The 27,879-nt window shown below is 37.7% G+C and overlaps 1 protein-coding gene across 1 annotated transcript in view; it reads left to right on the top strand.

Annotated features, from left to right (window-relative positions):
* The window catches only part of RFTN2 (raftlin family member 2), a 30,728-nt gene extending 3,142 nt beyond the window's left edge, over positions 1-27,586 (top strand). The window contains exons 2-9 of the mRNA XM_031045880.2: positions 1,866-2,049; positions 4,003-4,114; positions 5,568-5,880; positions 8,613-8,813; positions 13,363-13,484; positions 14,639-14,742; positions 20,106-20,184; positions 23,946-27,586. Of these exons, the coding sequence (XP_030901740.1) occupies positions 1,866-2,049; positions 4,003-4,114; positions 5,568-5,880; positions 8,613-8,813; positions 13,363-13,484; positions 14,639-14,742; positions 20,106-20,184; positions 23,946-24,212 (1,382 nt within the window). The 3' untranslated portion in view covers positions 24,213-27,586. The remainder of the gene's footprint in view (positions 1-1,865; positions 2,050-4,002; positions 4,115-5,567; positions 5,881-8,612; positions 8,814-13,362; positions 13,485-14,638; positions 14,743-20,105; positions 20,185-23,945) is intronic.
* Positions 27,587-27,879: the final 293 nt, after the last annotated feature.

Below are 27,879 nucleotides of genomic sequence, written 5' to 3'. Positions count from 1 at the left end.
ATGGAGGCATTCCAAAGGGCAAAATATCATCCATATATGAAAGGCAAGTGGTGATATACTGTCTGCTTAAAAAAAATGAAAGGCAAGGTAGCACAAGAAAGTGGAACAGTCCGTTCCTTATGACTGAAAATGGCAGAGTTTACATTAAGAGGTTGACTTTGCTAGTTATCAGCAATAAATCATCAATATATATGCTAGTGATACTTTTGGTAGTGCATTTCTTGTGGTATACATGATTCTGGTTTCTCTTATAGCTTTTCTAAGCTGTTAAAGCTCTTACAGTGACAAGCAAAGTAGACCTCCCCTCCTTTACCCTTTAGTAAAAGTTGGTATTTAAAACCACTTGAGTATTGTAAAACATTAGTTTCTGATGGGTTTTTTTGTTGTTGCTGGTTTGTGTTTCTGTTTCTTAAAGCCCTTCATGATGTACCTATACCAGTTATCCCTATTTTATAGAGGGAAAGCAGTGTACAGATGTGTGATGTTTTACAGAGCACATCACTCATGAGCCAACAGAATTCTTGCTCAATTTATTAGAATAAAAGATTTAAGCAAACAAAATGTTCATACATTTTGTGATACTTTAAACCAGTAGGCTAGACAAACTTTGTGAATTTGATAAAGTCCTTTAATTCCTTGCTGTTGCCCACCTACAGTATAGGGCAGGTAGATAAGAGGATGTAAGGACATTAAATTAACTCTTGACAAATACATTTATGTATTGGTGAATGAGATTTATGTCATTGCATTTATCTCTTTTATATAAATATTACAGAATCAAAGCTGAATTAGTGTATATAATTATTTTCAGTTTATTATCTGGTTTGAAAGGGGATGTTTAGAGCAGCATGTTCTGATGTTTGTATCTCAGAACAAGTGTTATGAGATCACTTAATTCCAGTGAGGGCATCCTTTAATACAATTGGACACTGGTCTTAATGAACTGAAAGTATTGCAAAGAGAAGGAAGGACCCATTAGAACACAAAAAAGTACATCGCTTGCTGCAATGGGTCACTGATAAAAACCATCAGATTCCAACCCAAGCTGTCTTAAGAGTTTGTATCTGCAAACAATTAAGATTTTGATGATAAATATATTCTGGCATAAGTACTCTTCAGTTACAGTCTGTGCATAAGTATTGATTTCCTGCTTTCTGAGAGCATCTGCAATTCCAGTTGGAGTTGAGGGGAACAGGAAATACTGACTTGCCACAGACTGACTGTGGCAGAATATATCATCTAGTACCAGTGTGGAATCTTCCTTTTCTCTGTGTGAAAGCTGTGGATCAGACCACCCTCCAGAAAGTTTTCCCTTTATTTACGTAGTCTGCCTCAGTAGCCATGTAGTGCCAGCTCTTACCTGTTGATGGGAAATGCTTGCACACACTCCAAGAGACCCTCTTAGATATTATTGACACTACACAGCTTACTTAAGTGACATGCACTTAGGTCTGCTGAAAAACGGAGTTGGGACCACGTACATAAATTTGCTTCACAACTAGGGTTGAAGGTTATTGCTTCAGAATGTTTGAGGCTTTGGCTAGGCAAAATAATTGCTTTAAGTTCAGACCTATTGTGTGTTTAGATATTGATGTAACTCTTGAATTAGCTTGGCAAAGCTAGAACCAACAGAAAGCATTGCCAAATAGATTAAAAATAGATCGAAGTAACTAGTAAAAATATGTACTTCAACTAGTTGAATATTTTTGCCTCAGTTGTGAGTCTGCTTTTCCTTGTATAAATAGGTATGTAGCTTCTTCTTAAAGCCTTGGGGTAGATTTTATATGGTTTATATAAAAGGAGCTTACCCCCAAAGTATATGGGCATACAATCACATGCTTCTTTTCTGCTTTCAATGCTTTTAGCTTCCTCAAATCCAGAAGTCATCAAGATCAGTTCTGTGTTGGATATAGCACCTAAGGTGGAAGAATATTACAGCAAAGGATATGTTGTAGGAGCTGTTCATCCTATTATGCTGCCAATTGGACGTAGAAGGAGTTTCCCTGCAAGTCACATGTATCGAGTGGTACTTTCACGATTAAAATTAAGGTAACAGTGAAATAATCTGAATATGTTGATCCATTACTGAAGTCATCTATAAGTGGATTGCTCAACATACACATAGTTTATGATCAACTTGAAATGAGCACCTCAGAGAATTAAATTAGTAATGCTTGTTAATTAACATGAAGCACACAATAGACTAATGTTTATTTTGCCTCTGAATATGTCCAAACAAAATCCAAAGTTGCATATCATCACTCGTGGGAAGATAAATTGTTAGTTTACCCTTTCAATACGTCTTTGTAGTAAAGTATCATCTGTCTTAAAACCTGCAGCAAAGACAAGATTACACAAAACACTAAGAGAGTAATAAGCTGCTTTAAATTCTCTCATGTCTATTTTTTATTCTTAAATTTCAAGACTTTCATGTTTTCACTCTTCACATAAGAGCATTATTTAGGGAAAATGACCTATGAAGTATGAATTAGTTTGTCAGAGTTTATTTTTCCATCTTAGTAAGAAGGAAATATTCATTCTGTGCTTGAAGCTCATAGAAAAGCTTGGTTTTGACACTGAGGGAGAGTCAAGAGTTTGTGTTTCTGTTTAAGCTCCATAGTCTTGTTTATTATACCTGTATTCACTGCATTGTAATCACCATGTGATCATAGAGAAAATGCACAAAGAAACTTTTCTATTAGTTCCTTTGAATGTAAAGAAGTTAACCTTTTTATCTTATTTTGAGTAACTAGAGAAGTGTTACTTCATTGAAGAGCTGTCATGTTTCCCCCTTTGATCCTGAGTTGTAGTGCAAGGCACGAAGGTTCTTTCATTTTTTTCTTGGAAGACTGGAAGGGTGTGAGTTGGAAGGTGCCCCTTGCCAATCCAGTAATTCTTCTGTAAAACATGGTTTGTTTGAGGACGCTTCTCAAACAGTTAGCTTAAACAAGCATAGTTTGTGGCATTTGCTGCTCATACAACTCTGCTTTATAAATCCATCTGCAAACAAGGTGAATGTTGTTCATTGGGCAAATGCTTAAGAAAAGCAGAATATTTACTGTCTGGAGCTGAGGCTTCTAAAAGGCAACACTTACAGCGAACAACTTGCCCTATCTGTATAGATGTGGCATCCTTATGAATTTATGGTTTGAACCATTAGGCCCTTGAATAGGTGGCAGACAAGACACTGCAGCCTACACATGAAACTGCTGGGTGTAGTTTCCCAATATCCTGTGCAGGTATGCCATATGTACAGTAGAGGGTCTCTCACTGATGCTTCCATTCTAAAGCAAAAAACTGTGTGAAGAAAACATCAAATAAAATCCCATTATGTTATTGATATACACCAAATACTGTTGTTTGAGTAGTAACCTAACTGGCATTAGATACAACATGATGAATACTGTTATTTAAACAAAAGTTAAAGCTTGTCAGTTTCTCATACCTGAGTGATTTAAGCATTACTTAACCCAAAGTAATTGTTACTGCATTGTATTTCTAGTGTTTGTCTACACTGTCTTTCATACAGTAGCTGCAACTCTTCTTTACTTACAAAAACATGGAGTAGCATATTGACAATGTAAAAGATCCATTTCTATTCATACTGTGTTTTCTACAAAACTGAACCTGTCTTCTGCTTGCTACATTTATAGCTTAAATTTGTATTTTTTGCATTATCAGAGATTTTGGGGTTTATTTATTACAAAAGCAGGGCTGTTTGTCAGTATGGCTCAGTTTCCAAAAGATGTCTATTAAGTCTTCAGCTGAAATTCTTGTTAAATATTACTATTCTTACCCTGACATTGTAATAGATAATTCCTGCCACTTTGTGTAAGAAACAGAACAAAACACCATACCCCACTAAGCTCTGCATAAAAGTATGGAGAAGCATTGCCAGGGTTTCATTCATAACTATTCCAAAAGAAAAGAATTCTATATGCAAGCATTTGCTAAAGTTAGCAACAAACTACTGACAAAGACTGCTTTCTTTCTGTGTCGTAGCCAGAAGCATGCAGCACCCAGAGGACAAAGGCACCCCAGGCTGGTGATTGAGGAATGTCCTTTAATGTATGAAACACTGACAAATGAGGTAGTGAAAGAACTGTTAGAAAAGGTAATGGAGGGTTTTCTTCAAACTTCTCTTCAGGTTTTTATTTCTACCATATATGTAAATTCTATTGAGTTGTTGATGGTTTTTTAGTTTTGAGTTTTAACCTTGGATTATTTCATAAAAGCTAAAAAGTCTTTTCTTGAAATGCAGGGAGTTATTTTTTCTTTGCTGGTTGTTTTTTCTAATTTAGTACTTGGTACTAAGCCCTGTAAAGCTTTGGGAAACTGGCAGCTTACACCACTGAAAGCAGACTGAGGCTCAGACTCAGCTAGTCTTTATAAAATGCTTGTATGACAGCTTTTTCTGGAATTAAAGAAATCTGAATTTTTATGTTGCTCTGGGTTAAGTTGGGTATTCCTAATGAACATGAATATACTCAATTTTTAAGCAAGATTCTGTAACAAGTATAAAATACACAGTAACTGTATTAAAATTTACTTGGCATAGCTTTTAAAAATACTGTATGGTTAAAGAAAACTGAACTTCCAGTGGCTCGTTCTTTTTGTGTTTAACTTCCTCTGCAGAACTGAAGACTTGCCGAAACAGGAAACTGTTGTTATTACAAGAGCTACAGTGATATCTTTTACATTAGTTGCCAAGGAAAGTAGTAGAGGAAAAAGCATACTGGGGATCTTTAATGACCTTTGAAATTATCACAGAGTTGTTTAAAATTTCTAAATCCAGTTTTTCCCCAAGTGATTTCTTCTTTCTGGGCTGGAGTTTCTGTATTTTCTTGGAAGGACTTTATTGCACAAGGGAGTTTGTGGCACAAGTTGGCAGTGGGATCAGCTTCCTAAATGGCAGCACTCCTTATCCCAGGGAAAAAAAAACAAACCAAAACTCTGCCTCCAGGAGCAGACACATCTCATAGGTGATGCATATTCTACAGTTGTATTTTGAGACTAGTGCAGAGAGACCCACCACTGACTGAAAGCAGAGTAAAGAGAAAGTATTTTGCTTCTAGCTCCCTCCTTCCTCTGTTTCTTCGCTGTTGTCAGTAATAGTGAATCTGAGTAGCCTCTGAGGATAATGAATCATGACACATGACAAACATATTTCTATAGTATTAGTGGTCAGTAATTTTAGAATTACTTCTACCATGTTTAGAGAAACAGTACTATTTTATCACACCATTGTACTGCTTGTCACTGTGACACAGCAAGTAAAATACTTTGGATTCGCTTAAAACGAAGTACTTAGTACACTGAAGTCAGTACTAGCTTTGGCTACCTTTCTTGGCCTAAGTCCAAAGACATGCTAGAAGACTTCCATTTACTTTGAAACATGGGCAGTGTGCAAAGTCAAGCCCACTCTACTATAGTATAGTGTAATGTCTTTATGTCCCTGAAAATCCGCAGTAGTTAAACAGAACACATATAGAAGTTTGGTGGTGATTAGGTTTGGTTTGTGTTTTTTTAAGTTGCATGCAAGTCTAAAATTGCTGTTGTAAATACAGGTTAACGAAGCTGCTAAAAGAGGAAAGAAGTTTGTGGGATTTGTATCGCAACATTTTCCTCAACCTAAAGCCTGTAATGGAACAAGTGCAGATGGAAGTGCAGAGCTGGAATCAACACTAGGCAGAAGAAACAGGGAACACAGAAGAAAAAATTCCGATGAAAACTATAAAAACTGGAATGAAGGGACATTGAGTGGTCACTCATCTGAGAGTGGAATAGAGGAGGAAATGCAAGGAGAAACCAGTCTGTTACAGGATGCAGATTTCCAGTTTGGAAGAGAAGTCAGCCCTGTTAAACCATGGAAAGGAGATGGTAACAAATGCTCCTTGTTTACTGCAGAAATAAGGTGGTTTATTGTTTTAAAAAGGTGTTGGGGAAAAAATAACAGCATGTTCTACTGTATCAAGTACTTATTTTCAAAGATGCATCTTGTTAAATCCATGTGTATTTCTAAATAAGCTGCAAGCTGAAGAAACAAATAGAATTTACCTTATCTATGTGGGTGTGGACTGTGGGGATAAATTAAAATATTTCACTTTTCATATAGAACATTATAAATTCTAGTTTATAATTTAAAGAAAAAGGAGAAACCCAAACTAACAGAAATTGCCTGCAGTGTAATTCTGATTTTAAAAATGCAAACATAGCTTTTTTTTTTTGCTTCTTATGTGTGTAACTAATATATGGCAGTTTTAAATCCTTTTCCTAAATGCTTATAGTTTTCACTTAAATAATAAACATGTAATAGATTGCCAAGAATATGTTATGATTATTCCAGTTCTGCCTGTCTGAAACTGACAACAAAGAAATCCCTTCTAGCTAGAGCTGTAATTTTAAGTGCTTCCAGCCACCTTGCATAATGTACATGAACAAATCCGTTTATAATGGATTTTTTCTGGTTAACATGCCTTCAAGAAGCATCCTGGAAGAGATCACTTAAAACAATGCATTGACCATGAAATCGAAGAGAATAATTGTTACAAAATGAATTTGCGCCAGAGAAAAGTAAGCATTGAAATGGAAGTAGTATAGGAAGGAAAAGTATCATTGGAAAATATTGGTACTGTGGTAGAAAACTTAGTTTTAGAAGATACTTTGCCTGTCTCTGTGTTGAGAGAGTGCCTGAAACACTGACTTCTGATACTGAAGCATTGTAAGGCCTCCTGACTGTCTAGGAGGGAAAGGTAAAAAGGAAGAAGTAAAGCATGAGAACTAATGCAAGATAGTATTGTGTAGGAAGTGGGCAGCATGAAACTTTCATGTCAGATTGCATTTTGACATAATAGGTTCTTTCTTGATGGGCCAGACATGTTTTAATTGTTCTCAAAAGCAGCCTTTTCACTTTCCTGTTAAGAGCTAAGCACCTTCACCAGTTTAGACTGTCAGGATAATGATGACTCCAAGCACTGAGAAAATCAATGTTTTTCTTATTCCTTAACAATTTTATTAAAGGAGTTTTGATACAACTCAGCCTTTATAGCACAATCTGTTAAAGCTTAACTCTTTTCCATACAATTTGAAATACTAGGTTTGTTATATGTATCAGAATAGAAAACCTCTGAGTAAAAAGGAGGAACTCCTTCCTCTGTTATGGAGCTTTATTAGTTTATTCTGGTGTGGCCAGGTAGATTACCCAGCAGTCCACTGCTGTGAGTCCTCAAAGGCAGTCTTACATGCATGTAGGTATGTATGTACTGCCACTTCAGTATGCCATTTCTATTTAGGTCTGCTCAAAAGATGTAAAACTCATTTCTAGGGTTCTAGATTTTGAGGTCGTAACATAAGAATCCTGACCACATGCAAATGTCCAATTTCTGATACTCAAGAGCAATTGAACAGTTATATCAGGAGACTTGGTAGTATTTCTTTCTGAATAAAAATAACAGTGATATCACTTTAGTATATGGGAAAGGAGATTAAGGCTTGTCAGGATTAACACATTTTATACTAGTACAGCCACTTGTGGATGAGGTAAAATAAAATTGTATAAAAAGGAGAGTCATCTCTTACTGATAAGAGTTCCAAATTTTGTCCTTAGCGCACCTTATTCCAGGCACCTGATGTCACCTGCAGTGTGTGTGATAATGTGTCTCAAAACAGAAGTTCTCTCAGAGTTTGAATCGGACTACTTCCAGTCCAAATCCAACTTTGGAAATCTCCCCCTATTTCTTGAGCCTAGAGAGACTAGCATCTTAACTGGTGTCAGCTAAACCAAGTTCCTTTGTTTTGGCAGTGTGAATAGTACTGCTTTCTAGAGATTGGTTTGTGTTAATTTAGGCTGCTCAGATAGTGAGGTGCTAGACAATCTGAGAGCAGTTGCCAGAAACTGTTGTGTGTTATTTTGCTGCAGCAGTGGCATTATATATGAGTGTATTTGTAGCATGTATTTGTATAGCTAGGACTTAACTTGTCACTGGTTTCCTAAAATGCTGTGAATTTGTGAATTTTAATTTCTGATGAGTGCTTGTTTGACTCTGTAACAGCTCTGTATTAATGCCTAGATATAAAAAGCATTTGAGGATATGCAGGTTTTGTGTGCTTAACTCATCATTTACTGTGTGGGAAACCACAGCAGGCAACTAATTATACAGGTACTTAAGTCATCTTCAGAAAGTAATGGGTCAAAATCAGTACTGTACAAAGCATTCCTGGTACTTAAAAAATTAGAAAATTGTCTTCAGTCTTCTATTAAAATAATTTCAAATATTTGTACTCAGAAGTTCCATGAGTATCAGAAATAGATCCTCTTTCCACCGGGGCTTTCTTAGCTTTAGTGTATTTTCTCCATGCAAAATCCACCCACCTAAAAGGTCCGGTGACAACCCAAGTGTAATATGTTAAAATTTTTCTTGTATCCCATAATATGTTCCCCTCACACTTCATCCCGAATGTGTTTAGGGCTCAAGCTGAGTACAGTCACATCAGGAAACAATTCTTTGAAGTGTTGCTTAGAATTAGAAATGCGTGTTGAAATAAGATATTAATAGTGGGTTTACTTTGGAGCACTGTCCTCCAGAGGTTCATTCTCTTTTCCTTTTTCTTAGACAAGCTGTATACAGTCTTCAATGTTTTCGATGATGATTCTACCTGCTGGACCTATCACGAGGGTGTCTTGTCTATGAAAGTAACAAGAAAAGGGCCAGTTATTAGTACACTGGAAGCAGACTGGCTAGAATTAACCACATTTTATTATAAACAAGGATTGTCCTTAATTGATTCATTTGTACACTGGGAAACTTCTAAAGGTGAGTACTGCTCCCAAATATCATGGAGCTTTTGTCTATTTATGTAAAAATACATAATTTGTAAAAAGTAAATCATGTTTTGCTGCTTGGAAGGGCAGTTTGTAACCATGGTCTGATAATCATTGTAAATTTATAGAATCTGATACCTGAAAAGAGAATAACTTGAGTTTTGGGGCAGTTGTAGCTCTGAATAACTGAAATTCCTGCTTCATTTTATCAAACTGAGGATTTCCAAAGCAGTAAAGTAGTGTAGTGATATAATGAAGTTAATCTTTTATGCTAGTAGGGGTCTTTGTTGTTTTTTAAGGAAAAGATAATGGGGAAAGAAAAATAATTAGATGTTTCCCTCATGTTCATATTTTGCTGATCACTGCAGATACTGTGCTGCACTCTGTTGAATACTTCTATTGTGACAAAAGAGCACTTTGAGTTCTCATTGTGCTTGTTGTTACCTAAGTCAGACTTCCATACTTTGGCTCTCTCCAGCTATTTGCTGGGCTTAAAAATTCTTTCCAAAACACCAAGTTGCATTAAAATTCAACTGTTGATCCTGAAGATTCAGGATGTTTCCGCAGGTTGTTCTAATCAGATGTAGACATACACTGAATAGAGAAATCTGGGGTTCTTCTTGCCCTCAGTTGTAGGCAGATCCTCCAAGACCATTTTACACAGCTGGGAGAGAGGTCTTCCCTGGTCCCTCCTTTACTCTCCTGCAGGAATCTACCAGCTCAGTTAACACTCAGATTGTTACAATGGTAGAGCTTCAGGCCACAGGATTTTCACATTTTCTTCTTTATTCTGCCAGTTTCAGTTCTATCTCAGTTTTTATTCTGGCAGATCATACTAGCTCCTTCAGGGTTCCTAGCCTTCATCCTCCCAGTGAACAAACACAGGCCTGATAGCAGGAGTGCCCATTGCTACACACCCTGCTGAGCCCAAAATCCCGCACTTTGGCAGAGCTGCTAGATAGTGCTATATCAGTGCTGATAAGAGGAGCAGCTCTTCATTGACTGAAGTATTTTGAACTCTAAAACTGTTGTTGGTAAAATACGTAATTAAAAGATTCATTTCCATTTGAACTGAATGTGTCTGAGAGCCAGAAATTAGAAGTGTTGAAAAAAAATAGGATGTAACTACTGTGGTGCAATTACTCAAAAAGAATAGTACCCAAGTGTTAGGGGAATAGACAAAGAGAGTCTGACATAGTTAATTTTTTCAGAATTTATTAATTATTGTAATTAATATTGATAGCAAACAGAATTGGTACTTCAGTTATGTGATACGTTGGTTGGATTTGTTTGTGTCTTGTACTGAGTTCTAAGTTGTTGGTGCCCCTTTAGAATCATTTATGGCAGTTCACTGTAGGCAAGCAAAACCCAGGGCTGCAGTGGAGAAGAGTCTTGCAAAAAGGTGTCAGGGACCTTAAACAGTTTTTTGCAGTACACGTGCTGATAATCAAGTGTAGTACTTAATGTATTAAAGTGGCTTTCATAACTCATTTTACTCATCTGCTTCTTACAGGAATTGTACAAGGAGGATAGAATCACTGGGGTTTTGAATAGTTTTAATACTGTGTGTCTAATGCTTTTTTTTCTGATATTCTGATTTAAAATAAAATGCGTTCAGCATCCCCTTTGCAAGCTTTGGGTTAGCAAAGGGCTTTGAAAAAAGAAAGAAAATGGGAAATCTCTGGAAGTTAGATAATTTAGATTCTTCAAAAATCAAACAAATAATGAGAACTCCTCAATTTTCATTGTTCTCAGTAGTTCAGTTTTGGGTATGAATCACGGCATTTCTGGAGCTCTGCAATACAGTACATTTAGTGATTGTCAGAGGAACAAATCAACATCACAGTATGTACTACAGATTGAATTTGGCAGCTGGTCTCTCTCAAAGTGCCTATTCTGTGCACTTAAACTGTCTAATCATGCAGTCTGTATTAGTCATCTTTTTTGCTCTTAAATTATAATTCCTATCTATTTAAGTCAGTGGAAGAACAAAGTTTCCTTTGGGAGAGGAGAGGTGAGAAATCAAACTCCTAGTTTTCAGTACAGATTTGTTAGAGCTGGAAAAAAACCTCTCTGGAGATACGTTACAATTCACTAAGGGCTGGTTTTGGCAGCTGTTGATACTAATCTTTGCAGCTGTTTCCAACAACAGTTTTACAGTCTTCTCATTCCCCTGTAGCTGTTTGCCTTTCTCTATGTGAGTAACTTGCAATACCCAGGTTATGACTTATTTAGGGATTTCATGCTGCCTCTTGCAGCAGTTGGTGCTTCTGCTTCAGCCTCACTTGACTGGTATGTATTTCAGTTAGGCTCATGGGTGAGATGCTGGTGAATTAAGCTGGCTATATTCAAAGCACAGGTCACTATGTAAATGGAATTCTGCAGCTGGTAAGTTTCTGTAACCACAGTAAGAAATTAATTTAGCTACTGAGTTCTTAAGTTAAAACATTTGTTCTTGAAGTGAATATTGAAGAGCTTTATAACCAGCTAAGGGAAACCTAGAATGCCTTTTTGGAAAGGAAAAGTATTTAAGCACTTGGACTCATTACTAGAATTACATCTTGTATGTCTGCATGTACATCTAATTGTCATCTTCACCTCACTTTTGTTTGATTGCTTTTAAACTGTGAGATATATGTAGCAGTAGCTGTTCTTTTATATAGCTTTAGTGAAATGAGCAAATTTTATCTATCACTTAAATAAAAACACCAATCCAAGTCAGGCAGCTGCAGAAATCCTCCTTTGGTTTGGACTCTACAGATGTTCTGTTGAGTCAGCAAAATTTTGTTGTTACCAGGATCAAAATGCAATACCCAATTTAAGGTAGGAGGAGGTTTTAACATAAAAAGAATTTAAGTCATTGTCAAATCCTAATAATCACTAATTTCTGTGTTCTGCTGCCAAAAGAGGATGCAGTCATAAAAACAATCCAGGTAAGTCCTTTTAGCAGCCATTTGGATCACTGTAGTGTTTCTGCTGTTTGTAGCTACCTTGGAGGCTCTCATTATCGTAGAAGTGCCTAAGATTAGTAAAAAGTGCTGTGATAATGGCAATGCTTTTGCTTTTTCTGCTTTGCTATTTATCATGCAGCATTTTTTATTTCTATTAATCTTTAAGTACTGATATTAACATAGATAAACTATTGTAATTGACAGAATGGGCACGTGAACCCGTTAGCCACATGTAGGTTTTTCAGTGGAGGTGAATTTGATGTTCTACACTTTATGAGTTATCAGTTTGTCTCAAAATACCACTGAGTGGAGTTATCTTGTGTCAGTACTGTTTAAAATGTAGTTATTCTGTCATATTTGAAAAAAAGGGAATATTCAGCCATGTTGTAGATGGGCTGCCCATTTGAAGTATTTGCCTGAAGCAAGGTAAAAGTCCATGAGTTTCTAAGATTATTTATTAATTGCTAGGGGCTGTGCAGATATTCATATGTTTGTGCCTGAAACCATCTGTTTGGTTCCATGTACAGCCACATTATAGTTGTGCATTCCAAAAATAACATGTCTGATATATCTACAAATACATTGAAGAGATATGTATGCATGCAAGTATCTAATCATAACTCAAACTACATAAATCTGCTACATGCAATATAGTAAAAAACAGTATGAAGAAATAGTTGGTATTTTATGGTACATTAACATGTGTGCTCAAAAAAATGGGAATTCCTGGTTTGCCTAGCACAACTTCTGTGCCAATCTCATCAGTTTTTAAAACCAGACAAGTTGTGTTACAGAAGTTTTGTTTCCTAGGTGTTGGGGGTTTTTCTTTAATTTTGGCTGCCTTCCTTGAGTCTGTGGTAAAAGCAGTCATCTTCCCAAATCTGTTTGTGCAACACTGAAGATGATTTCAATCTGATATTCTGAGGATCAGATAATTTTACTGCTCAAATTTAGTTCAAGGTAGTCAAGCAGTCAAGGTACAAAAGACTTGCAGTGGCTCTTAGGAGAAGCAAAACCATAAAGTGAACCAGTATCTGATGGTCAGCTTCAGTTTGGGGTAACCGGATACTGTCGGCCTTCAACAAGTGAGTCAGGGAGTTGTGCTCCGAAACTTCCTTCCCAGCAGGAATTACTTGTTTGAGGCTCTTCCTGTGGCCATTTATGTATTTATTTAAGTAACAGTAGCTAGGCTTTGCACTTCATGCTTCACTTATCTTTACGGTCTCTCCCACCACACTAAATGCCACACTTACTGTCAGCATACAATGTCAAAGTTGAGTAAAGAAGGTTTATGCCCATCTGGTTGAATACAGGAAACTGGAATTCAGATCCAAACATGGAAGTGGCTGATGCTTTTGAGAAAATAAAATGGTCCATAGTTCAATTTATGTAGTAAAAAGGAGTTTGAATAATAAGAGGACTAACATACTTCATCAGGTTGTCACCAGACACAGAAATAACAAATTTATTCACTGTCTTGGTTTATTTTATTTTAAAGGACTGTTCAATGAGAAAAACAAGTCTATGTACATAGCAAGATACCAACCTAAAACTTTATATTTCAGTTTATATTTCCCTTTATGTTCCCAGGGGACTATTTGCCTAAATCTTTAGAAGGATTATTTATCTACGAAGAAGAAGGTGCTGGGGTTCCAGGTTCTAACAGGAAAGGAAATGATGCTATAGTTGTTGAACAATGGACAGTCATTGAGGTAAGCTAGTGATTATTTAGCAATGCTATTTCCTACTTATATTTTTCTTTGGGTTTTTTTTCCCTTAGAATGCTTGTACTAGTGATTGATGAACGTTCACGGTGGTTTCTTGAAGCCACCTACATAAGCCAGAGTGTTGAATCATCAAAATCAAGTCAGGCCTGTGGCCATTGATCAGTGTGCATAAAAAATACACTGCAGGGATTGTGGCCTGATACTTGCAAGCACTCATACCAGCAAATTCAGTCACCAAAGAAAATGTTCGTTTTGTTGGGTTTTTTTATATATTTGTTTCAGACCAATTCAGACGTAATTTCAGCAAATGCAGTCCTACTGACAATTTGCTGAAGTAATCTTCAATAAAAAGGGGAAGAAAATAGCGAAACCTAGAAACAGCACAAGAAAAAATTGATTGCGAATTACTAGAGTATGCTTTTCACATGTACATTCTGAGTAAAATTTTACTGCTAAGTATGAAAGACTTCATGTTTCCTAATAAATTACATATCCTGCTGTAGCATGGTACAGCAATAAAATTATCTAATGTTTTCTATTACTCTAACATTACAAGGTTTTTTGGCATTAATGAGATCTGAAAGCAATCATTGTTTAAAGATACAAAGGGCTTACTTTTCAAATATTCAATGGTAAATACACTTACCAATGTGACAAGAAATAACATAAAACTAAGACCTTTCAAAAACCCCCCAAACAAACCACTAACCACCAAAACTTATATAGCTAATATATACTTCATATATATGAAGTATCTAGCTATATGAGATGCTTATTATTCAAATGTGAAGTAAAAACCTAAATACATTGTGAAATCTTTTATGGTGTTCAAAAAGCTTTAGGTGTTAATTTAGCAACATGACAAGCTTCAACAAGTGGGTTGTGCTTTGAATGTCTTGCTGAATCAGCGCTCATACCCTAAAGTTAGTGTGTTTTGTCTGATCTCCTAGTCTTCCATAGTCTTAAACTTCTGATACGGTTTTTAGTTTGAAGCAGTGAATCTACAGCAAACAGCACAGTTTAGTGTCCTCTCAAAGGGTTATGTCATTATAAATTAGGAGAGTCATTGTAATTTCTGTAGAAATGCAAATAAAACCTGTACAGAGTCACTTTACTACTTTTTATAATTATTAATGTAGGGATGTGAAATTAAAACAGATTATGGACCTTTATTGCACACGCTGGCTGAATTTGGATGGCTTCTGACCTGTGTCCTGCCTACACCTATTGTACGACATGACAGGTACCCAAACAATCTATTACAGCATTTTGATGTGTACAGCCCAGAATTATCAGCTGATTACTTGGGTATTTAAATGTAAAAGGAATTAAAAATGCTAATAATGCTAAGTGCATATAAAACTTGAGATGTAAGGAGCATTATGGTGGAATCCTTTTTATGATACTGTTTTAGGACTGCTGGCTTCAGTGAGTTTCAAATGAAACTGATAGTCCTGAATTTAAATAGATTGTTTATGTCTAAACATGAAAGATTTTATTTAGGAAACTTTTCAGCACATAGCCAGTCCCCAGCAGTGGGGTTACTCGTACGCTTCAAGTTTAAATAAGTGTTGAAATGTTTCACTAATTTAGGACCTTGGTGAATGACTGGTTTAGACTGTGTAAAAAGTCATGTTGTCACAGAACAGTCATGTTGTATTTATTGCAAATTAGGGAGGAGAATGTGCTAATCCAGCAAGTTACTGGGCTATTACTCTTCTTTGATGTAGACAATATGTTTTGATTTAACTATAGTACCAAACTACTGACTTTCAGTTCTTTTACTGTAATACTCATTTAGATGACTGAGGGGCTTCATAAACATAAGAAGAGCTCAATAAAAGACCTGGATTCTCTATAGGACTCTGGGGCAGGGGTGTTGTGTTTGGTTTTTGGGTGTTCTTTAACAGCAACAACAAAATATTACTGTGCTTTTCTTTATGGTATTAAGCTAAAAACTGTCAAATGAAATGCTGGATTAAGCATACACCTCTTCTATTTTCTCTCCTTTTTCCTTTCTTTTTTTCCTTCTTTTTAATTCCCCTCCCATTAGATTAGGATTGCCAAGGTTTGCAAAACAAACAAATGTACTGAGGCATAGTTTAGGGCTCATTAAGGACAATGGAAAGAGTGGGTGACTTGAGTAATCTTTGGATCCAGACCTCACTATATTAAATCAAGACAGCATGAAAAAGGATGTGAATGGAAAGTTCTAAGAGAGCTGCTCCAAGAAAGTGGAGTTTTGTTCAAGTGATTTGGCATAATTAAACCAACTCACCCATGTGAGAAGGAGGTTTTTCTGGTCAGGCAGAAGGTGTTGGGGTTTCTTGGGGGCTGTGTTTTTAATAGTTTAGCCAACTGATTATATGCAAAGACAGAAGAAGTTATGGTAAAACAGTATGACATGTTCTGCTAGTATGTTTTTAAGGGTCTTCGTTTTGTTTTTCTCTGTAGTGTATTAAATTCTGAACTTTTAAAGTTTCTGCTCCAGGAAGAAGCAGTTTTCAGAATATAAAAAAAAAGGTTATCCTTCAGTTCTTCAAACAAAATTTCATAGTCTGTAAGTGTTTCAGCTTTGAACATGGTGACTTAAGGGTACGTGAAACATTGAGCCCGGTTTTCATAAACAGCTGAAATTTTTGGCCAGACTTTAGATCTTGAGATCCTTTGGGGTCTGGATCTGGAAGGATGCAAGTGGAGAATGGGAGAGAAAGACTTCTAGTAGTCCTGGTGTGCTGTAGGTCATAGGATGAGACAGAGGTTTCAACCTCAAACCGGTTCTATCCTTCAAAAAGTTTAACTGTGCCCATCCCTGCAGGGTTTGGCCCAGCAGGGTCAAGACTGTCCTGAGCAGCTGCTGGTCATTCACTCTGTGAGTATCAGTCTGTGCTTGCAGCAGGCAAAATTCTACATGATCTTTAAAGTCCTTTCCAACCCAGAGCATCCTGGGATTACATGACTGTACAGAATGGTGCTATTCAGTTTTCTTTAAAAAAAGTTAAAAAGCCTGTAAACAAGAACTTCTAAGTAGGGATTAAGAATTCTTTGGAGTCCAAAAAAGAATGTATCCATCCTGATAGGCTAAGTAGTGATTGATAAATGCTATTTTGAGGCATGGATGTTGGTTATTTATAGAGGAGAAGAAATTCCTGGATGGTTACTACGTGTCTGATATGAAAGATGCCATTACTGTGGTGGTGGATTATCCTAGGAATGAAAGTTAGATGTCTCAATAAAGAAGGACGCTTTATACTGCCGAACAGCTGGTCTGTTCCCAGACTTGGAACTCTGACCTCAAAACCCAGCCTGAATACTGGTGGGCTTCAGAAACACTGGAAAAAAACTAAATGAGCATCATTTTGGGATGATCTGGCAAATTCCTATTTTAATATTTATTTAAAAATAAAATTGTACAAAGTACATAAATAAAATTCTTATCCAAGAATAAAATGTTAGCAGGGCAGCCTGCTCCCCATTTTTAGCACCATATTATTTTGCTCTGTTCTCTAATTCATTGCAAACCTATCCTACATCTGCATTCTGTTCCTAGCCATTATGCCCACTGCTTGTCTGAAAATGAAGAGTGTGACCATCAGGCTGACACAAGTTCTGGGGTGTGACAGTGTTGTCAGCCACTGTTGTGCTGCTTCTTTGTTTTTCACATGGTTAGGATGTGAAGCAGTTTAGAAACCACCAGCTGTCATGTCCGTTCCTGTGTGGTTTTGTTGTTTGAAGTTCTTCTCTTTTACAGATGTTCCTCTCCATAAAATAAAATGTCCCGTTGTGTGAAGTGTTGTGCATGTGACAGCTGAGTGTCATGGATCACTGACCTGTTTCAGGCAGGGGCAGCAGTCTGTAGGCGTACTTAGTCCTTTAACTCCTACCTCAGTGGCCAAGGCATGTTGGATGCAGGAAACTTATTCTTGAGAAATGTAATCTTTGCCATTACAAACAGAGCAATGGTAAATGTAATTTCTGAAACCTGCCAAGTTGCTGTTTTGTGCAATGCTGTTTAAAAGATAAGCACCAGGGGGCTTAGGGGTTGTTTGGTCAGCACGCTCTAAAACCCACAGAAGTTCCCATCTTCTGTCAGTGTTTCTCTTTTTGCAGGAATATGAGAAAACAGCATGATTAAACAGAAAAGTAAATATGATGAAACATTTGCTGTATTCATCCATATCTTGGGACTTATATTGTGTCAGCAGTCAATAAAAGATTTTTTTTTTACCTAAAAAAGTGGAAAAGAATCCAAAACAAATTCACAATAATATTAGTGACCTGTAGAGCTTCCTGCATTCTGTACAGCTCTTACTAGTTAAGTGTCTTCAGACAATAGTTTGACAGTAATTATGCTGGTTCAGAAGCTGTGTATCAAGCATAAAATGAATAGTCCTTGTAGGAGTTAAATTTAGTGAGTGGGGAAAAATATGTTAGAAGATACTTTGCTGGTAACTTTGTGCTGCTGCAGTTACTAATATGATATTATCACAAGTTTGTAGAATTTCATACATGTTTGTGGTCTAAAATTAGAGTTATTTCTAAGGTGTTTTGAATTTTTCTTTGAATGGATCCCTTAAGCCAGGAGACTGTCCCAAGCTGATGTCTCTCTCGTAACTGAAAGTCTAGATGCTGTGCAGTTCCAAAGGGTATTATTTTGGGAAATTCAAAACACCTGAATGGGTTAAAAGGATTCATCATCTTGCTCCTTTTGTTCATTTTTCAGAAAACATTGTTTAACCTTAGAATGAAGTGCTTTGTATGTGAAATGTCTGTGCATTGTAAAAATAGTTAAAAAATCAGAGCCATTGGCAGGACTACTTGGCTTCCAGCTTGATGATTGTTTTGAAGGACTTATTTAATAATTACGTATAAAAGGACAAATATATTGCCAGTGCAGCATAAAGCACACAAGCAAATTGCTGGTGTTTTAACAAAGGAGTTTCTGTTGCTACTCATCCCTCTTAAAAGAAGAGACAGGAAAAGGCTTCAGCAGCCTTACTCTGCAGTGACCTTTATTTCCCTTCACTGATCACTGTAGTCCCTGAAAATGGGGCAGTGAGACTGTCCTTGAGCCTGGAAAGCAGACAGACAAACACAGTGCAAAACACTGACTCTGGGGTTATTAATTTATTATGACAAGCTATCGAATGCAAGTTCTCAAAATGCCCTGACTGATGAGGCAAAGACGGAGTGTGGAAATGCAAGGGAAGCTGTGGAGTGGCTTGCTCTAAGGGCTTTTTCTCATTTAAATTCAGTGGAAATCCCACTGTCATTGAGTTCTTTGTGAATTAAGCTCATAGCTGCTTTGTCGTGTGTGGCATTTTAATAAGGTCAGACTTAGAAAATTGTTAATTTACTTATTGTCTACTCACCATTATGTCTTTTCTCTGTTCTAGTAGAATTTGTACAAGTTGTAGCTTAAAGTTTAGGGATTTTTTCTTTTCTCTGAAGGAATGCAGACACTGTTACAGAATAAGCTGTAGGCTCTTCCCCATGCCAGGGACTGCATTCAGCCTTCTCATTTAGAAGAGAGGTTTCCCAATTGATATTATCAAAACAGACATAACTGGGCAGGGAGAGATGCCTAGCCAACTGGAATGAGGTTGCAGGATTGCTGATCTCCTTGTCATGACATAAAATCGTAACACATTTCCTTTTAATGAATGCAAATAGCAGGGTAGGAGCTCTCAGAGCAGGAAACTGATGAGTTCATTCTCTTGCCTCCTTGTTTTCCCCGCAAGCTGGAGTTTAAGATAGTTCTCTATTCTTATCCAAGGAAGATGTGCAAACATACACCATGACCTGATTTCACAATCTTCCTTTCAGTCCAGCTGAGAGACTAAACACAGTCACAAAACCATCACCACTGAGTATTGATCAGATGGAGCTGAGTGTGCTGGGAATAGTGCTGGTTTGTGTACTTTCAGAGTTTACTTCCAGAAGCTCTGCTGTGGCAGGCTGTTAACAAGCTCTTCCTGGTGTCATAGGAACAGTTTTAAACCCTGATTTTTCTTGCAGTAAGTCCCTAATCATAATTATAAATTAATTCTATCAGTCCTAGCCTTGGCATGAAACCTGAGCCAATTATCTCAACTTTGCGTGTTGTACTTAATTTTAAGATTGTGACATACCTGTACTAAAGTACAAGCTTACATTACTTCAGTAGTTATTTCCATCAGGTTATGCACAATAATACTGTTTTAGGATTGGTAGACTAGAATCATAAATCCTTCAAATGACCTCACTACATGTCTCTTTTGTGTTTACTGCAGACATAAAGGTGCAGGCTTTGATTTAAAGTAGGAGCTCTGGTACTTAAACTTTCAAGATCAAGCATGTTAAATAACTAATCATAGCAATACAGATTTTTTTCTTTATCTATTTCCATGTTTAACACCTTAACCCAGCTCTGTACTCCTCATGCTTTCTTTTTTTAAGTGATTACTGAAGTGTTCAGGAATTAATAAAGCAGATAATGCTGGGTAGTCTGTCCCCTTCTCACCATGGACTTAAGTCCAGCTTAACAGCTGACTCTGAAAGATACGAACTTGTTACAGTGACTATTACTGCCTTTACAATACTGAAATCATTTTCTTTAAATCTTAGTGAAGGAAATCTGGCCACAAAGCAAGTCATTTTTCTTCAGAGACCTGTTATGTGGAATTCTGCTGTCCAGACACCAGAGGTGAGTAACATCTTTATGGTATTAATGTAAAAAAATTAGTCATTCACTTAATGCTTAGATACAGAAACAAGCTAGGCTTCAAAATTAAGGGCAGAAAGTGGCAAAAAAGGGTTTCCCTTGAAACAAGGTCAAGATTGCAGAGGCCTTTTGCAGCTTAACTTGTGTATTAGTTTTTCTTTGGCCATATAGCTCTTAAATTAAGCCACAGAGAAAAGCATGAGCATGCTAAAACTCTGTTTTGTGCAAAGAAGCTACTGTGTCTCAGGTGGATAAGGTTGGCTGTGCTGCAATTACTTCTTTAGAAGTCTTCAGGAATTCTTAAATGTTCTAATTGAAATCTGTTTTACATGAAAAGAAAACATTTTCTTTTGACCTCTAAAACATCTATTTTCACACTTGTAGAAGAAAGCGTCAAGCTGTGCAAAGGATACTGTAATCTGGAGGGTAATAGGATAAAGGGATGTTAGCTGCTGTTGCATGAAAATGTGTGACAGAAGTAGAGGATTTAAGACTCCTGCAGCTGGAACTCAACTCCTTGCCTCTTTTGAGTGAGGCTCCTGTTACAGTGGTTTATAAAAGTGCTTTGGGGATTAAGTAACTGGCACTTGTTATGTTCTACTCATAGAGTCAAGGTCACAATAGTTGTTGCACCTCTATAGTGCTGTGGCTACAGAAGGATGAGCTACTGGTGAGCTGCTCTTTGTCAAGTCTTCCAACATCCTGTGATGGATTTTAATTTTTGTTATTTCTGTTTTTCAGTGGCTATTCAACCTTTCTCTAATCAGCATGTCTTAAGCAGCTATGAGAGTTATGGGCGTTCTCACTCATGTCAAGCACCACAGTAGAACTTTACAAACTCTCATTCACAGTATTGTACATTATTATAAAACAGTGATACCCAGTCTCTTTTTCCTCCATCTGTATCAATAGTTTCACAGGTCTCTAAATTTCTTGCATTCATATTTGATCTTTCTCTGTGCTTTCTGCCTTCTGTCCAGTCTGTTACCGTAACTTCTGTTTCCCTCTGCTGTTTCTAAAATACACTCTAACTTCTCTTCTTTTTCTTAAGGCTTTTGCTTATCTCCAGCCTAACTTCCTTCTCAGGGTATCCCCTGATAATTGTTACTTCCATGCCTGGAAGAACTGCATTCAGCATGCACAATTAAAGTCCTGTTTTATTCTCCACTGCCATCTCAGTTCCCAGCTAGTTCTTGGACACTATCTGTAATTTATTTCTTAATTCAAAAACCTTGAGCTTCTGGGTGTTTTCCACTTTTAGTGTTCTGTGTAGTCTCCCTTGCCAATGTCTTAATTTCTTTAATTCATACCCTCTTTTCTCCCAATTCCTCATATGGTTTGTTTTTTCCATTCATTTCCCCCTGTGTCCAAGTATCTGCAGCTTTCTAAGCTTCTGACCCCTGCTCTCATGCCTGACTTAGACATCTTTACATGCTTTCCTAATACATTCCTGGAAGTATTTTTTGGAGTATAATTTTTATGTCAGTATTGTAACTATATAAAAATCTAATTGTGTCAGTCAGTATGAAATAGTCATCCTTCTCCTGATACTTCCCTACTTTTTGGAATACACTGTATAATAAGGGCATGGACTCCTGGTACGAATACTCTTTCCTTGGTAAGGCATATTATTTCTACCTATAAGCATCTCTTTAAAGGCAGCATAGCTGCATGACACAAGTTAGAATGGTTGACTGGATTCTGCCCAGAGATGCAATACAAACCAGCTCTGTGAAAGCATTTGGTCTGAGCAACTGATGAGTCTTTGAGATGTGGTTTAAATTAAAAATAGGAAGCATTATGCTCACAGTTTAAATTCTGTCACCCATTTGTGCGTTGATCAGCAGCTTTGGTTTATACAAATAAAATGGTGTGGTTTGCAGCTACCGTTTTACTTTGTTGTAATGAGGAGCCTTTGAGTTAAGCATTAACATACTGAAAGTAAACAAGAAATAGCTAATTTGTAGCCATTTGCATCAGGATTACTGTGTTTAAAGACTGAACAAACTTAGTATCTAAATGTGCTCTTTAAGTACCAGTGATTATTTTACTTTTCCACCAGGAAATTTCAGTGCGCCACGGTTATTTCAGCATGGGATAAATAGGTGGTGCAGGCTGAAGCCAAAACATTCAGCAGAGTAACATTTTCCTTCTGTTTTTTCCAGTTACGTTGGTTTTCCTCTCAATTTTCCTCTTTTTACTTCATTGCTTTTTTACCAAAATGTCTGAATTGGCTAACAGTTTAAATGCACAGGTTTGTTATTAATGCCTAACTAGTATAGGATGTTGTGCTAGCTCTGCATTGCGTAGATAGATTTCAGGTGCAAAGCAGCTACTGAAATTTGAAAGCATTAGCTTTTGCTCTGGAAATTTTAATATAGTTATTGCAGATGTCCCTGGACATGGATGGACATAGCTATATGACTTTATCAAACCCTTAAGCATTTAGTAAAAATCATTTAAATATTGTGATTCTGTATTGCTGGGCATTGTTGGTTTTTTAATCATTGGATCAAAGTTAGCATTTCCATTTTGAAAGGCAATTCTGCTCCAGTAAGAATTGGGGGGAAAACCCTATTACTTGGTCTCTTATTCCTACAGGGTCTCTTTTCTGAGGAAGGTGTGTTTTATGTCCTCACAGCTCATTGCTCTACCCTGTATATTGATGGGATAGTGCATTATGACCCAGCTTCTGATTTATGTAATGGTTTAAAGGCTTCTTGGATTAGGAGCTGTACTGCCTCAGTGGGCTCTTTGTTTATCACAGACCATTTGTTTATCTACAAGAGTAGTTTAGAGGAGGAGATCCAAGACAGAAACACACAGTGCTTGAGGTTAATTTTTCTTTCTTTTCTCTTTTTTTTCCTTTATTTCCCTTCAGCAGAATTCTCCATCCTCTTACTGTGGCATCCAGGCAAAGCTTGTTTCCTTCTGTTTCTCCTGAGGCAACGTTATTTCCCCTTAGTGTAATTTCCCAATGTCTCCTGTAACAGCTTCCCTAAATACATTTCCTTTAGCCACAAGGACCATTGTTTTGCTATTTCAAAAGGGTTTCAGGAAAAAAAAACAGCAATGTATAGAAGGGGTGCACAGAACTTGCCAGAGCATGGCAAAAACATTTGTGGGGTGGTTTTCTTTTTAAAGGGTTTGTATTTGTGCATATTCCCTTGTGAGAGTGCTTGTGTCCTGTGTGCCGTGGCTGGATTCCTTCTCAGCTAGATGTCCTCCTCCTCTGGACGGGGCTGTGTGCCCTGGCAAAGCACCTCCTGGTTTAGTAGTGGTTGTGCTGACAGCAAGGCTTCAGGCAGATGGCCAGGGCACTCCTGCCTTGTTGACCATGCTCTTCTGCTGTGACTCAAGGCACTGATGTTGCCTCTGGAGAAGCTGCATCATCACTGATCTGAGTGCCACGGGTAGCTCCTGGTGCTAAAGTGAAATAAACCTTTTATTTATATGTGATGCCTCAGAGGACCCTTAGCACAGTCTGATAGGTCTGTTTGCATAATTCACAACCTGCTTACTTTGACTTTGGCAGCCATCACTTCCAAGAAGCATGTCAGGAGATCCCTGTACTAATGACAAGCTGATACCAAGTTCTTCACAGAATCATATCATGGTTTGGGTTGGAAGGGACCTTAAAAATTTTTTTTCTCCAGAGTTCATGGTTGGAAACAGTGTTAAATACTGCCTCATGTTAAAATGCCTCTAAGTGAGCTAACATTAAATATCCTCTTGTATTTCAGAAGAAATCCTTAAGACAAGTTATTGGGGAGGAAAGAGGCAAATTCTCTAGCAGAAGTGTTGGATTAGATACAGCTACTTCTCGCCCTGTAGAAACTGGACAGCCACCCGATGAGTTTCACTTGTCTCCTTCTAAGCAGTGTTGGATCAAGGAGGAATCCTCCCAGTATGGAGGCTTTCCAGGGTTCAGTAGCAGTGGAGTATTAAGGGAACTGGATGATGGACAATTTGACCAGGAAGATGGAGTCACTCAGGTCACATGTATGTGATAATGTAAGTAACTGCATCAGATGGACATGTACATAATTCACACAAATGTGTCTGATGTTTCTTTGGTTTGGTTTTTTTAAGTCATACTGCTTTAAATGCATTGGTATAACCTTTTCCCACTCATTTTGTATTTTGTCTGTTTCTTCGTTGTGTTAATCCTACTGTAGTAATACTCCTACTGCAAAATAATTTGGTTTTCTGTCTGTCTTGAATAGAAGAATTACATGACTGGGTGCTCTGCTAACTTGTTAATGCTTTTGACAAGCAAGGAAGCAAATGCTGCAAAACAATGACAGTTTGAACTGTGTGAGTGAGAAAGGAATGAGGATGTTTAGTGTTTTCCACAAGCTGGAAGAATGTTTTTAAAGGGTGTTGTAAATATTGGTAGGGAAAATGAACTGATTGTTGTTACATTTTAATGTAATTTTCACTTGTCTTGCCTTGCATTAATGCAAAAGCCTGGAGAAATATTGTCTTACACTAGAGTTTTAACAGTTTAAGCTATGTTTGTACAGAAAACCTCTGGAGGCTGTAGGCAAACACTTGCACCTGTAGTATAATTTCACCTATGCAGGATTTTAATACATCTAAGCCAAAAGCTGTCTGAGCATATAGCTAGTATAACAATGTGTCAGTAATCTACTCGTGAGTGGAAATTCAGAACCACTCACCCCCTGAAAGATAACTTCCAGTCTATGGAAAAGCAGTTTGAGAAACTAAGAAGCACTGACAGCAAGGTGCATGATGATGCTGATAGAAGGAAGAAGCAGGCTAAACTTAGATTAGATCATAGACTATACATGAAAATGCTGCTGTATATATATAAGGTTTCTCAGCTAAATGTATCTCACACTGGGTAAAGTGTGTTCAGCTGCATCAAATAACAGAAAGAATGTTCAAAGGATGAAGTCACTGTGCTTCCATCCTCACCATAGGGAGGAGCTGCATGTATTGAAGGGAAGTTAACACTGGCAGAGCTCTGTAGGGAGGCATGAACAGGAAATATTTTAATGCTGCTGTCTTGAAATTACATCTTACAGTGGAAAAGCTGAATAAAATGCATTTTCAGGAGGTAAATGTGACTGTAACTAAAAATTGTGCTTTTTTTTCAGTTAGTTTTAGAAGCAAAAACTATAAATGCTTATCATAATGAAGCCAATGCAAAATAATGTGGTGAAAATGAGAATTGGAACAAGACTGAGCAGACATATTCACAACACTCCTCTCTGTGGGCAGTACAGCTCTTGCATTACTCAGGAATTCTGATACCTGTCTGTGTGTGCCGTACTGTGGACACTGAGAGGCGTGTTGTGGATGCATTAACTGCAGCACCCTTCTCCAATGGTGTGGCATCCACCAGCTGCTCTGGGAATCTCCCTTTCCCGGGGTAGATGATGGCACTAAACACAGTGGGCAAATAGATGCAGTGACAGGAGCACCACTGACTGACTCCAGACAAGAACCCGAGGAGATGGCCAGGATGGAGGAAGTCAGATCAGAATATTCCAAGTTAAAGCTTTGATAGTATATCAAACAAACTACTTTTCATAAAGCAGTATCCCTGCTCAAGGGGGCTGGGTAGTGAATCCTAAAACTAAACTGTGACTATTTAAATGATACGATGTATAAAATAATAAATTGAATGCAGTTAATCTTCCTACAATATATTCATTTGATAAAAAGATTAATTGAATCTTTAACTGAGATCTTTCCACACCAGCTGTTGAGAATGCAAAAAAATAGATAAATTAGTATCTTTTAACTAATGGGATGCCCACAAGGGAGATTCTGGTTTGGAACAAAGGTGGAAATTGAGCATGTTCTGGATGTCCACAGGTACGCTCTAGAATATCCCCACTTTTAGCCAAGAAGGCTTTTGTTCTTGAAATGACATAAAGCCACATTCCATTTCAGTAGCCCACAGTTGTAATTGCAGTTTAGTTCTCACTCTTGAGTCTCACAGGTGTCGACAGTGCTGCAAACCTCTGAATTTCTTTATGGTCTTTTTAATTCCATGCAAATGCACTGAATTCTCTGCTCTGAACCCACTCAGCAATTCCTATAGTTAAGGACAGCTGGGGTTTTTTAATGCCATTTGTCTCTCAGTATCTAAAGTTGCCGCTGCTGTAGAAACACAAATCTGGACTGTTTTCCTAGCTCTGTTGTCTTTCGCCTCACAGGGCTACATTTAGGCTCTGTATTAGAATAAAATAAAAGACAGTTCTTCATCTAGAAAAAAGCCTCAAGCTGACAAGAGCCAAGGCAGATAACTGTAGAGTGGCATGGAGAGGGTAGCACAGGAATAAATCCCTCAGCAGTCTTTTTGATAGAAGAACTCAAGGGAATCATGGGAACAGTAGGTAGCAGGTCTGAAACAAATCACGGTATCTCTTCAGCTGACTGTAGAACTCCTTGCTGCAGCACACTGTGTATGAAACTGCATGGATTTAAAAGGGAACTGAAAAATTCATGAAAGGGAAAACATCGCCCTGTTCTCTCTGAGCCACTGACCCAGGAACTGTTGGGACACTGTAAAAGCTGCTCTAGCTGAGTGCCTGCTTATCCTGTCCTCCAGATTACTGTAAGCACCAGTGCTTCATCCCTGGTGGGCAGGTAGCTGAGAGAAGGGTCCTGCTGGCAAGGCTTGCTTTCAGAATCAGGCAGTTTGTGTTGGGTGCACTCAGCCTGTGCGAAGGCTATGCAAGAATTAGCTGACTTCATGCACCAGTTGAAGAGCACAGAACAAACCACCCATGTTCCTTGAGCATGGATGCTGAAACAGAAATAACTGCAAATGCTTCTAAAACAGATCACAGAAAATTTTCCATTTAGTTCTTTATAGTTAAGATTCTGAAGGGCAACTGTGTCTTGGCCAGAAGAGTGAAGAGGGCAGGGTGCATTTTGGGTGTAGGGTGTTATAACTGAAGCTGCTTGTTTTGTCACCTGGTTTTACAGCAACCAGAGCATTAAGGTGTGCCTTTATTAGTGTTGTAACCAGCAGGGCTTCAGTTAGGAGCCTGTGTGCCTGAAATGTGATGGAGTAGTCCCTTACCTGTTCTATGACAACACCTATTAGAAGAACAGAGATAGAGGCAACTGTTCATAAACCCCTGCAAAAGTCTGTTTATACTTTCTGATGCTTAAAATATTTGGAGAGGAAACACCTTTCTAGTGTTTACAAGCAGGAAGAAACTGTCCACTGATACTGTGCCCTGCTCCTGATTGTCAGAACAGTTATGTTCCTGGTCAACTGCAATAAACTGCTGTTTAAGCTCTGTTTCTGGTCTGCAAAATACTGTTTTCTGTTTGTAATGCCAAGATCTGGTCTATAGTCCTGATGGGAAGCTTCTCGCCATTAAAAGCACTTACTAAATCAGCTGCCAGTTTCTTCATTATGTTTGCCTTGTGCTGACAAGACACTGTGTTAGATCAATGTATGCCTTTCCTCAAGGTAGAGCTGCTTTTTTGCAGTTTTGACTATAGCTCCATGCAGCTCACAAAGCACAGCCATCTATTAAAAGCTGATCTGCCTTGTTCTTAATATGTTAATCTTTGGAAGGTAGAATGTCCAGGTTGCTGTCTTGACAATTCCCTATGGCTTGATTCTGACTGAGAACAACGTTAGCTAGGATTTAGACTTTCCAAAGCCTAATTCCTGTGTCAGAA

Source organism: Melopsittacus undulatus, chromosome 8 (assembly GCF_012275295.1).
Source record: "Melopsittacus undulatus isolate bMelUnd1 chromosome 8, bMelUnd1.mat.Z, whole genome shotgun sequence".
Taxonomy (NCBI): Eukaryota; Metazoa; Chordata; class Aves; order Psittaciformes; family Psittaculidae; genus Melopsittacus; species Melopsittacus undulatus.
The sequence above is the reverse complement of the archived record's forward strand: the minus strand, read 5'-3'. Positions and strand labels throughout refer to the sequence as shown.